Consider the following 13,224-nt stretch of genomic DNA (forward strand, 5'->3'; position numbering starts at 1 on the left):
ACTCGCGCACGTTTGCGGCTGTGGTGTGGTCCGCACCTGTGTACAGTGTTGCCACGTTTTCTATACCGTTATCTCTCTCTCTCTCTCTCTCTCTCCTGGCGGGAAATGTGAGCCACCCTGAGTACTTTTGATTCTTTTATAAGTTATTTATAATTGTGCTTTCATCTGTTAATTTGGTTTTGTTATATTTAGTAGTAGATGGAGTGTCAAAGTTACTGTCTGCTGAGAGGTTTGTTACGTTACTGATTCATACACCCCGACGTAGTGGGGTGTGGGTGTAGGTGTGGGTGGGAGTGTGGATGTGGGTTTGTTGGGGTGGTGGTCCAGGGGGGAGGGGAAGTGTGAAGGGGGATTTGACCTGAGACACCCAGGAGGGATTAAGAAGGGAGGGAAGGGGAAGGGGGGGCTGGATTCACCTACCACATGGCGGGAAATGTGAGCCACCCTGAGTACTTTTGATTCTTTTATAAGTTATTTATAATTGTGCTTTCATTTGTTAATTTGGTTTTGTTATATTTAGTGATGCCGACAATGCATTCAATGCATGCCCCTCTCCTGCCTCTCTCTCTCTCTCTCTCTGTAGGGAAGCTATCTGTCAGTGCTGCCACTCACAAGAATTATATGAATTATTTCTTTTACTTTGGATATTGGCATATTTCTTCTTTTTTCAGGCTCATTCTATTATATCCATAACTGTAATATTATTAACCACCCTAAAACTACGCTAAAAAACATTAAAAGTGACTGCTATTTCTTTTAGCAACACTGTACAATATGTATGCCATGTTTCTGTGTTACTGTATAAATATTTTATGCATAATTAGATTACTGTTGATTCATCCATCAAAATACACAAGTGTAAGTTTTATTCATCTGAATTTATCGAATTTGTGATGCCTTGTACATAAATAGCTTCCGTTTCACATCGCAAGTTGAGGAAACGTGGCACCATTGTAAACAGGTGCGAGCCACACCACAGGCGCTTACGGGCGCAAGGCCGACTATAGTACTGCATCATCAGAATACAGCACCTTTGAGATATTCCATCAATCATCATTCATTACCAATACCATCCCTCTCTACATTATGCATGATTTTACTTATCTCATCACACCATCCATATATATATATATACTGTATATATATATACATATATACTGAACACCCACGAGGACATTACACAACCTTGTCACATCCTTACACTGATCGTGAACCATTCACTTAGATGCAGAGCTGGGCACTTCCGCAATCACTTACTCAAACCACAAATTCAGCAACTGTGGAAGCGTGATTTCATTTGCAGATTTGCATTTGTTACAAATTTTACGCAACTCTGCTATTTTGCGTTTGCAGAAGTACCTGTACTTCCACAAAAGCAAACCTGCCTGACCTGTGAGAACTTTGAGCGGTTTGTTTTTATGAAGGTCAACATGAACCTGTTCAAGATGGAGTTGTCTCAGTTGTTGGAGGAGTCTGACTGTGACTGAGGAGTGAGGACTAAGGAATACAGGTGGCCTGGTGTGTCAACTTGTCCAGTATGAGCTGTGCAGTGCAATAACTTAATTCATTTATCTACAATAGAGAATGATTTACCCTTGTTTTGTAGTAAAAATAATCTAATATACTAATATAATAATATTTAAAGTATATACAGTATTTTAGATCTACTATAATTTTATATACCCTATAAATGGTTTGTGTTCGTGTTTGCGTTTGCATTTGCAAAACTGCAAATTTCAAGAAGTTTGTGGATTTGCTGCTGCGGAAAGTAAGGGACTGAGTTTGCGGAAGTGAATTTTTGTTTGCGGTGCCCAGCTCTGCTTAGATGCCCATTTACCCCTACACATGCCTTACTACCATCATAAATACTCTTAACAGCACCTAGCAGCTTACCATCTACGCCGTACATACGCAAAACCTTCCACAATCCTTCTCTGTCTACTTTGTTGTATGCTTTTTCCAGATCCATAAATGCTATGAAGACCTTATAGTCCTTCTCACAAGCCTTCTCCACTATCTGTCCCACTGCAAATTTTTGATCCACACATCCTCTACCACTCCTAAAGCTGCCCTGTTCAACACTCACTGGGCCTTCTGATATCTCTCTTCCATCCATCCATTATCCAGTACTATGATGCCCCATGAGAAGCGCAGAAGCCCGGGGTTAGGCAAGTTGGTTCTGACATTTAAGATATGAATGAACCAGCCTCACTCATCCCTGAGTGGCATTACATGAGCAATAAACTCAAACCACCCCTTGGAGATACACCTACACAGGCTCAATTTCAACTGCAGGGCGTTAATTACCCAATAAACCACCAGGCACCATAATTTGGTTATATGGTTACCACCCAGCATAGTAAATGGTTACACTTGTTGTTGCACTACAGTATGGTACACTGAATGTGCATCCCTACTTATCACAGTGACAATAACAATGAAGATGACCAGGACAGTACATTATCAAGTCATCAGGCTCACCATTGCTCTCCTCACGGCCAGGTCCAGCACCCGTGGATGGGTCCACACTCGAGACAGTGCCCCAAAGTCAACAAAGAGTCCCGAGCCCTGTCGCTTAGGACCGCCCTGGGCCAGGTTGTCGAGGTAGTACCGATACAGCTTGCACTGGATCTCTGACAGCTGCACCGATATCACGTACTCAAACTTGGGTGGCAGGAACGGCTTCAAGACTGTGTAGTCATAACGCTGGAAAGGAAAGTTGTGGGTAAAAATAAAAATCATTACTTCCCACACAGTAAACAGTTTCCACAGCTACAGAAAACCATTTGCCACCTGAAAGTTGCACTACATCAACTGAGAGGATCAGGGGCACCCTCACCTCCTCCTCCTCCTCCTCATTTAAATAAATAAATAAAATATACAATTATTCAATCAGATGAAATACAAAGTTTTGGGCCCACAGTATTAATCACTTGGCTAGAATACAACAATCTACATGAGAAACAAATACTAAAATAAAATAAATAAATAAAAAGGAAGTTGTACATTCATTCACAACCCAATCCTCTGTTGTTGCCTGAGTATAATGACAAAGGCAAGGTTACTTAATCCCAACATTTAAAGCAAAGATGATCAGTCCCCCTTCCCTGAGTAGCATTTTGTGAGCAATTAATTCCCACCAACCCTGGATTTACATCTTTATGGGCCACATCTAATTGGAGCTTCCTGAGACCACCATGTTACACAAAAATGGGCAGTCATTGTTGTACATTGTCCCACCCCCCCCTTTTTAACATCCATTCTTGCCGTTAGGTTTGGGGGGAAAAGGGGGGGGGAGTGCTATCAAAGTTCCATTCCTACCATTTACAGTAACTATTCTATGTGCTGCTCACCTGAACACAGCCCTCCAGCAGGTTGTGAAGGATGTGTGCTCTTCTCTTCATCCTACGCACGTCCCTGGGCATGGCATCCGAACACTGACCCTGCTCAATTGGGTTCACAAAACGGTTCATGAATTCCTTCTTGGTTCCAAGCAGGTTGGGCTTTACAAACTGAATCATGCAGTGATCTGGAAAACACAAACAGACATCATCATCCTGACCTCATTTTCCAACCTATGGATGGCATGAAGTAAGGTCCAGGAAACATGGAAAGAGAAGGAGTAACACAGGGATTACTGAAGCCACAGGGACTCCTGAGCTAAAAAAAATTTCTGGCATTAACCACAATAACATATAAAGCCTATCCTTGGTCTAAAAGGGTTACAAGACATTTCTAGCCCCTTCAACCCGAGGGATGTCCTTGAGCTGAATAAAAATAATCTGTTACTGCTCAATATATGCCCTATGGATGAAGGGGTTCATATCAAAGTTATGAATACACTACTAACAATACATTTAAATTTAGAGAAAATATTATGTACTACAATACTTCTCCATACACTACTTTAGCTACTGTATGCAAAAACAAGCGATCAGGTAGAAGTGCTTAACACTGATGATTAACGCATCTACCGATAATCCTGGTAGTGTACCATCAAAGGTCAATGCTACTGAATAGCATAGCCATACAACAAAAATGAAGACATTATGAAAATATCACACATATAATTACAAATCCAGCACTGGTACATACACTCCTTGAGATTGTTCTGTAGAGGTGTGCCGGTAAGGATAATTCTGCGTTTTGTCTTGATTTGGTTGATGGCCACAGACAGCGCCGTCTTCTCATTCTTCAATACGTGCCCTTCATCACACACCATCAAATCCGGACCTGCACAAAACAATTTGATGACCAATGGATCAAACAACCAGTATGAATGGACAGATACCGTGAAGTATTTATATTTAAATTATCCTGAATTATGCTTTTCAGTACTAGTGCGGTTTTCATTTTTTTTCTTGCTTATCACTGAATGATATCTGTCTTAGGAATAATGTCTGGTAGTGACAAAATTATTTCCAGGATCCATTTGTTAGGCAAGGTTTACTCTTCGCAGATTGAAATCCTCTGGTAGCAGAGAGAATTATACAATGAGGGGTTTGACAAACTGAGGGAGCTAAACATCAGGCAACATAGACAGAAAGTTTAACATGAACAACAGACAGATATGTGATTACAGACAAAGGAGATAGACTGATAGATACAGACAGACAGACAAATGACTACAGATATATACAGACTAATAAAAACAGACATAAGGGCATAGAGAGAGACAGACAGACAGACTGATGAATGGCTACACAAACTTGTTGAGATAAATTTACACAACAACAAAATACCTGGATTAATTAATGTTTTCTGGAATATTTCTTTCATCTTGCCCTTGTACCTCTTGCTCTTGGCATTGGACAGGTTGCGGAACATGTCGTAGCCCATGATGCACACACCCCCCTCTCGCCACCAGTCGTCCAAACGGTACGCACGGCCCCATAAGTCCTTCGCTCTGGGGTGGAGAAATATGAAGAAATAAAGTTAAAATAAATCACCACAAAGTCAAAAGGGTAGCTTCTTGTCAATAAAGTTGCTAACAAAAATGTCAATCTAACAGTTAATACAACTGAAGGACGCTACAGATTTCAATTCCACAATATTACAGGCCAGCATCTATCCCTTGAGCCAGCTGTGCATGTAAAAATACTAATAAAGATTGTGGTAGGTGGGGGCGCTCACCATCCACTCACTCAATGTAGTGCTGCTCTCGGGTGTCTGCCCTGTCCTCTCCTCCATCCTTCTTTCCTTCCATCTTCATCTATCTTTCCATCATTCTTTCCTCGTCCTTCTGCCTACGGGTGACTTTACACTCCCTCTTCTGTCTTTCATTCCTCCATTCTTTCCTTTTCCTTCTGCCTATGGGTGACTACACTGAGCAACAAGCCAAATGGTTTCCTCTACACCAGGAAACCATTTACTATGCTGGGTGGTAACCATACAACCAAATTTTGGCACCTGGTGGTTTAGTGGGTAATTATTGTGCTCCAATCGGATTGAGCCGGTGAAGGTTTATATCCAAGGGGTGGTTGGGGTTTATTGCTCACGTAATGCTACTCAGGGATGAGTGAGGTTGGTCACTCTCATCTTAAATGTCAGGACCAACTGCCTAGCCCCGGGCTCCTACGCTCCTCATGGGGCAACATAGGATTGGATGATGGATGGATGCATGGTATTGATGAACAGTCTGCCAACACTTACGATGCCAACTCCACTATGTCAAAAGGCAACATTTTCCCCTTGAGCCAGTTGTTGAACTCGCCCACCCAGTTGTAGACGGTGTTGACGGGACAGCACACCATGATGCGCTGGATCTGTTTGTTGGCCTTCTTGTTGGTCAGCAGCGTGTGGCAGAATGAGATCACCTGTTAATACAAGAGACTTGCTTTAGAATGGAAGAGTAACATCCATCATCACTGTTTCTGACCTTTCCTTATGAGTGCTCTCTCCTTGGGGGAATGATATAAGTTAGTCATTTTACTGTAACCTGGCCTAGATTTTCATCTTTTAGAAGCCTATTTCACTTAGCCTGATGGCTGAATATGACAATGCTACAGCAATACATCCTATCCACTGCATTTCTTCATGACTGACACCATATTCTAGTGTTAATCTAATGTCCTAACTCAGCATTCAAGATGGAGAGATGGCCATTTTAGACAAAGTCAGAATAAAAAGGGTGTACATAGTGGTAGAATGCATTAATTAGAAATATATAAAATTAAGGTCATTATGGCTTGAAGAGCATTCAGCTGAGCACATACCTCCACTACACTAGGCAAATCATACTTCCAAATATATGTTGAACTCTGACTTAGTATCAATCTATCTACCATCCTTTATTGTTCCATCAAAAGCACAAGGGCTGAGGCCTAAGCTAATTAGTTCTGACAAGGAAGACGAATTTAAGCAGTTGCTTGCCCCAGAGAGAAATTATATAAGAAAACCCCAAGCAACCCCTCCAATTTTTGTTATGAGTCTGACTCTGGGCATACACTTAACAGCACAGTTCCCTGATGCCCAGCAGCCCTACATACCATACACTCTTATGAGCAACAATGCCAACTTTATCCAATTTTACTCATTACTTGAATGGAGTATCCCATACACTATTCATTATGTCTCTATGCCCCCCCCCCTCATGTATACTTGCATGTACTTCACTCACACATTATTACACACAGCCACTATAAGTAAGTACTGTAGCATGCATCCACATGACTAAACCCACCTGCAGTGTCTTGCCGAGACCCATACAGTGTGCCAGGATACACCCACTGCCTGACTTGTCGCGCAGCATATCCAGACTCTCTATGGATGCATCCCACATGAACTTAATGCCTTTAAACTGAACACACAACCAGATCAGTCTCTTTGCAATGGGAACCTTCCATTGATACAGAATTTAGATAAGTAATAATCAGCATATAACCTGACCAAAATAATCATACCAATTCTACATATGAAACTTGGTCAGCACTGAATACAAAATTACAGCATTCCAAAAAAATTACAAGAGTTAATCAAACTTTGACATCAAAATACCAGTCAGCCTCAAAATTACAGTACTGCCCCTGTCCAGGATGGGGCCCCTACTTCCAAATTTTCTTTTGTGCTCTACGTACAATCTGTACTATCATATTCCGCTTACAAAGTACTATTTATATCCTGAAGGATTTCCACATTTTAAAGAGCACGAAGCACAATGTTAAATAATCATAAAAGTAACTATTGTAGTACAACTGTAGATATTAATACTAAGAAACTTCGTAATAATAAACAGTGAGACAGAGAGCAACGAATTTCAAATTTCAGTAAGGCAATTTTGTAGCCTATCAAACTTTCCAAAATATCTTAAAATTTCAAAAGTACATGAATAAAAGGTGGAAGAAACATTTTCCACTATACATCTGACAGTACCATGAGCATCAGCTGTATCAACTAATAAAACTCTTTCTACCTCATACTATACATAACTCTTCACATGACATTATAAACTGTAAACATCATAGCCACAGGAGGTGATGACTTACCTGGTGAGGTTTCAAGAATTTCACCAATTTCTCATTGACTGATACCAGCTCAGTCTTGGTTTCGGGGTCAAAATCTAAGACCAACTTGCCCAACTCCTTCTGGTCGCTCTCCACGTCTATCTCAAATATTTGGTTGTACTGGAAAACACAAAAATATTTAATATTTTTTAATGTATTGGAAGAAACACACAAGGTCAATTAACAATATTTTGGTTTACAGTTCTAAAAACACAAAGATTATGTTTGGGATATTCTATTTATACATACACTTTCTTGTCCCTTAACGAAGATAATACGTTATCTTATGTCATTCTTATTACCTCCAGACAAGTTTATTCAACCAAAAACATCACACATCAAGGAGATAATGAAAGATCATGTGAGACATGCTTTTGGTTCATATCAGCAGTAAAATGCACACAAACACACATCTGGCTTCAAAACAACTTTTTAAAAAATCATGGGCAACTTAAAATGCACAATAGGTACAACAGGTGTTCACTCATCTATCTATTCTATCTATCTATTGCCAGACGCCATAATCCCGTAAGGGGTGGCCATTTGATTTTGAGTTAGTTGTTTTACGGGGAGAGGCACTAACCCTCCACCAACCCACTTGCTGAAACGTAGGGAGCACGTATGGTTTGGTTATATGGTTACCACCCAGCGTTGTAAATGGTTTCTTGGCTTACAGGAAACCATTAGGCTTGTCACTCAATGTCAAGCCACCTGTAAAGGAAAGAAAAGCAATAAGAAGTGACAGGAAAGATGGGAGAAATAGGAAGAGAGGAGGACAGGCACAGAAAAAGAATGATAAAGGCTAAGGATGAAGTAGGCAGCACTACATCAAGTGAGTGGATGATGGTGAGAAATAGGAAGAGAGGAGGACAGGCACAGAAAAAGAATGATAAAGGCTAAGGAAGAAGTAGGCAGCACTACATCCAGTGAGTGGACGATGGTCACTCTCAAATGTCAGGACCAAATTGCCTAGTCCTGGGCTCCTATGCTCCTCATGGGGAAATGCTGGATTAGATGATGAGTGATAAAATAATGATAATAAATATAAAATTTTCACTCTTTCACTACAGCTGGTGCATTTGGGTATTGTATTCAGTCTACAACCAGATGATTTTGCTCAAGAGAAATTCTTAGCAGGCAAAAAGCTTCAGACACTACCATATACTAACTAAACTTTTTTCTGCTGTCACAACACCAGGATATATGTTCTGGCTAACAACACACAAGTTTGTTTAGCTGAGAAAGACCTTAGCAGTTTTGGTTGTTCTGACTCCATGAACAAATGGATAAAATACAAATGGACTGCAGGCTGAAGCTGCCCTTTGCTGGCTGTTCCCATCCTCCTCTCTTGGGAAAAGGAAGGAGCTGAAGGGCATTGAAACCAGGCAGTGGAGCAACCAGTTACCAGTGTTCTAGTTCAATCATGGGAAGATGTCCCACTCCAACATCAATCTCAACAGTCAATGGGCTAAGTAAACAACTATCAACAGGGTTTTACGGTACCTGCTTCTGCCGCTCTGCTACTCTCTTGCACCGTTCCTCCTCCTCCTGCGTGGCATTCTTAGTTGTCTCCATCAGGTCCTCATCACGGATCACACGACGGATCTTCTTGTGTTTAGTTGGTGACTCATCCTACATGAAAGCAAGTGTAAATTTTAATGGTAATATCTATCTATTTACCAACCAAGTCTTCACTGCCCTACTGGGAGTGTAGGGGCACCAAGCAAATTCCATCACATTCATAAAGTACTGTAAATTTCTGTTAATCTCCAATAACAGGGAGGAAACCAGTCCATATTAACCAATCTTACATATAACTAATCTAGATTTCAGAGGAAGGGGAGCACACGTATGCTCTAGCCAGGGGACTGAAGTAGCATAGTCTTGTAAACACAAGCTTGGACACTCTACAATCCAGTACTGTACACTACTTTTTTACCTTCTGTCTAGGGTTTTGCTATAATGATCAACAAACTCCAAAAAAAGACTAAAGTGTTATTAAATTACAATACAGGCAATGGAGAAATTACCAAAACATTAATTATTTCCACACCATAAATGTGAGATAAAAACATGCCCACAGCTTCATCTCACAACTGTGGAGTGTGGTAATTTCTCTATTGTACTATTTTTATTATTTTATTATAGCCAATTGAACACTTTTTATGGTGTACTGGCGTATCTGGTGCATTACAGTAAAACCACATGCAGAGGAAAAAGTAATGCACTGTACTGTACTGTGCTAAAGACCGACCTGAAGCCTATGTTTACATTGCAATAGCCTGGCTGCTGCTACACACACACACACACACACACACACACACACACACACACACTGTGTGAGGAAAAAAACTGTACTGGTTTAATGTATACCGGTACAATATATATATATATATAAACTTCAGATGCTCACCTTATTAGCTTTCTCATCACCTTCCTCATCATCATCCTCATCCTCATCAGATGACGATGACATTTTTCTGATGCGCTTTCGTTTACTCTTAGGTTTCTCTTCTTCTTCGCTGCAAACCAGCATAGAACAAGGGTTCATTTTCTATAAACATTGTTAAATCAATTTTCAAAAGCCAAATATATAACATTAATTAGAAGGCATTTTCATTCAACATCAACACAACACATCATTACCTTATATCGCTACGAGAAGCAGGTTGTAGGGAGAGAAAAACAACTGATCAACTCTGCCATATGTTAATAATTACAGAGAATTCAATCATGAGTGTTAAGAAATTTAACACATGCAGTTTTACTTTTTCTTTTTTTTTTCCCTTGCTCTCTCAAAATAATCAGTTAGGGATTAGCCTTTACTAACCTCTTCCCTACAAGAGTTCTTCGTAAGTTGAAATCAAGTTGTTTGTAAAAATACAAGGTCAAACTGAAGAGGTTAAATCAACTTTCTATTCTAGTTGTTGGTGTAACAGTAAGGTAGTTAAGTATATTATCACAGTTCAACAGTATTAAATGGTTTACTATCTGTGTAGCTTAACAGTAACTGAACATCTATATAAGTGTCTGTTAAAGTAATGTTCACTCAATCAAAAAGTTATCTTTACTGTTCTTCACCTTCACATTTTGAAATAGCAGGTGAAATGTTTGAAAATATTCTCCAATAATTATTCCTGTGTGTATCTCTGCTAATTACATAACATATAGCAAAGAGCAGGAAATTTACACAATAAACAATACACTGTACACCATCCAATCACAAGTATATAATTATCAAAAACTTAACAGCACCAATGCTCATACAGATGCCATCAATCACCTTGGTAAAGATACTTTCACCCCCTGCCTAAGTGCACCTCTGTATTTTAGCCATCATAGTGTACCTCTGTATTTTACAGTCATCAATACATCTCAACATACTTCAGTGGAGCAACAGAGACAACTGAAAATTATCCAGTGACAAATTATGGTTATTATCATTGGTTACAGGGGGGGGGAGCAGGGGGAAGAAAGTACTGCATTATCTGTTAATCTGATAACAATGTAGAAGTCAGTAAATCTCATACCTGTCTTTGTCAGATGAAGACGATGCTTTTTTCTTTCGCTTCTTATTCTTATTCTCAGTTTCACTGTCTGACGAGGAGAGCTGGAAAGCACGTCTCTTTCGTGGCCTGAGAAAATCAATTGACACAGTTTAGTTAAAATGCATTTTCACGTCAGTAGTCAGTTGACTGGGTTATGAAGGGGTATGATACGTGAACTGTGGCAATGGTGGGTTTTCTTGTGGTGGATTGGAGTTCTGGCAGGTATACTGGGGTCAATAGGGGTAATGGCCAGGTCTGGTGGGATGGACTTGGGTAAGGTTAAGATTGGTAAGTGTCACAATATCCTCTGTATTTAAGTTTGTCTACAACCAGGTCATCAAGAACTACAAGTGAGGTTTCACAGTGAAGGAGTCAGAAACTGTTTCCATTAGCCCCTAAATATCATTTCCTCTTCATTCTCGTTACAGTCTGGCTGTTTTACTCAACACAGATGACAGGGTTGACAAAAGTAAAATAACTGGTATGCTTCAAGAAAAACCTTTAGGTAAAAATTAATTTTCAAATATTGTTGCAGTAGTGGTAGATGGAGGCGATCGTCATCCACTCACTCGATGTAGTGCTGCTTTGGGTGTCTGCCCTTTCCTCTCTCCCTTTCTTCCTCTACTGCCTTTCTTTCCTTCATTCTTTCCTCTTTCTTCTGCCTACAGGTGACTTTACACTCCCTCTTGTCTTCTTTCCTTCATTCTTTCATCTTCCTTCTGCCTGTGGACTCTAAACTCGGTGAGAAGCCAGATGGTTTCCTGTACACCAGGAAACCATTTACTACACTGGGTGGTAACCATATACCCAAATTATGGCACCTGGTTGTTTAGTGGGTAATTAAGGCACTCCACTCAGACTAGGCCTGTGTTGGTTTATATCCAAGGGGTGGTTGGAGTTTTACTGCTCACATAATGCCACTCAGGGATGAGTGAGGCTGGTCACTCTCATCTTAAATGTCAAGACCAACTTGCCTAGTCCCGGGCTCCTATGCTCCTCATGGGGCAACATACAATTGGTTTATAGATGGATGAATACAGTAGTAACTGACAGTGTAAACATCACTGTACAGTATTATCATCATCATCATCATCATCATCTGGACCTCCTTTCCCACCCTAAGGCAGGGTGAGAAGTAGCAACGTCCAGACAGCAAATGTTTGCCCAATTCAATGGGCCACGCTTCCATTCACTCATCATGCAAGACCCAGCCTACTGTACTATTGGGATTAAATTAAAATCTAGACTACTTACGATTCCTCAAAGTCACTATCATCTTCCTCCTCCCCCTCCTCTTCGTCATCTTCTGCATCTTGACTATCCTCCTCCTCTTCCTTGTACTCACTTTCATTACCCTCTTTATCATTATCTTCTTCATCGGTAGAAATGTTCAGGTTCATGTAGCCTTTCTTGTGTACTCGTGGGGCATACTGGAAAGCAAGTTACAAAAAAATGCACATCCAATACAAACTAATCATACATTAAGCCTAACACACCACAATTTCAACAGTTACTTTTTAAAAACATAGATTACATTTTATCTACAACTACCAACAAGCACTATTACTTGATTATAAACTCAAGTAAAATTTCCAATGTTCCAAAGTCTCATGAGTATGATTAAAGATCCTCAAGAGGATTAATAGTAATTACTGTACATTTTAATTTATATTTACTAAGATATTCCATAGATTAATACCAAACTATTGGTGTAAATATACCAATGGTGAAAAATCAGAACACATCATCAGTCATACCTCTTCATCACTCTCTTCCATTTCCTTCTTTTTCTTTTCTTCTTCCTTCTTTTTCCTGGCTTCATATTTCTTCCTCTCCTTTTCCTCCTCTGTAATTCCATCTTTATTTATATCTGAAAGCCAAATTTCAAATACATTTCTCTTTCTTACTATTTATTAATTTCTGTATGTTACAGTGCATCATACTAGCCTTTTACTATTACAATACCTACTGGTTTATCAATTACACTAAAACCTCACTAAGTCACCTATTTTGAAATTCTTCTTTGCTCTTAACCCTGTTGTGGTTGTGTCTGCTCTTAGTTTCTTCCAGTTAACTCGATTTATTCATCTGAGTGAGTCATAGGAGCCTGACTGTTAATACTGACATCATTAACCCTTTCATGGTCAAGAAAACCATAGCTCCCTATTCTATCT

General features: G+C 39.9%; 1 protein-coding gene across 1 annotated transcript in view; it reads right to left on the reverse strand.

The window, feature by feature from the left end:
- LOC145393029 (uncharacterized) overlaps window positions 1-13,224 on the reverse strand; it is a 60,404-nt gene that overhangs the window by 16,857 nt on the left and 30,323 nt on the right. The window contains exons 12-23 of the mRNA XM_080267353.1: window positions 12,808-12,920; window positions 12,305-12,480; window positions 11,033-11,137; window positions 9,916-10,024; window positions 9,006-9,134; window positions 7,485-7,622; window positions 6,683-6,799; window positions 5,653-5,816; window positions 4,743-4,906; window positions 4,096-4,233; window positions 3,354-3,529; window positions 2,482-2,706 (exon numbers count right to left, since the gene is read on the reverse strand). Of these exons, the coding sequence (XP_080123479.1) occupies window positions 2,482-2,706; window positions 3,354-3,529; window positions 4,096-4,233; window positions 4,743-4,906; window positions 5,653-5,816; window positions 6,683-6,799; window positions 7,485-7,622; window positions 9,006-9,134; window positions 9,916-10,024; window positions 11,033-11,137; window positions 12,305-12,480; window positions 12,808-12,920 (1,754 nt within the window). The remainder of the gene's footprint in view (window positions 1-2,481; window positions 2,707-3,353; window positions 3,530-4,095; window positions 4,234-4,742; window positions 4,907-5,652; window positions 5,817-6,682; window positions 6,800-7,484; window positions 7,623-9,005; window positions 9,135-9,915; window positions 10,025-11,032; window positions 11,138-12,304; window positions 12,481-12,807; window positions 12,921-13,224) is intronic.

Source organism: Coenobita brevimanus, chromosome 23 (genome assembly GCF_032717465.1).
Source record: "Coenobita brevimanus isolate Jiangsu-jjx chromosome 23, ASM3271746v2, whole genome shotgun sequence".
NCBI lineage: Eukaryota > Metazoa > Arthropoda > Malacostraca > Decapoda > Coenobitidae > Coenobita > Coenobita brevimanus.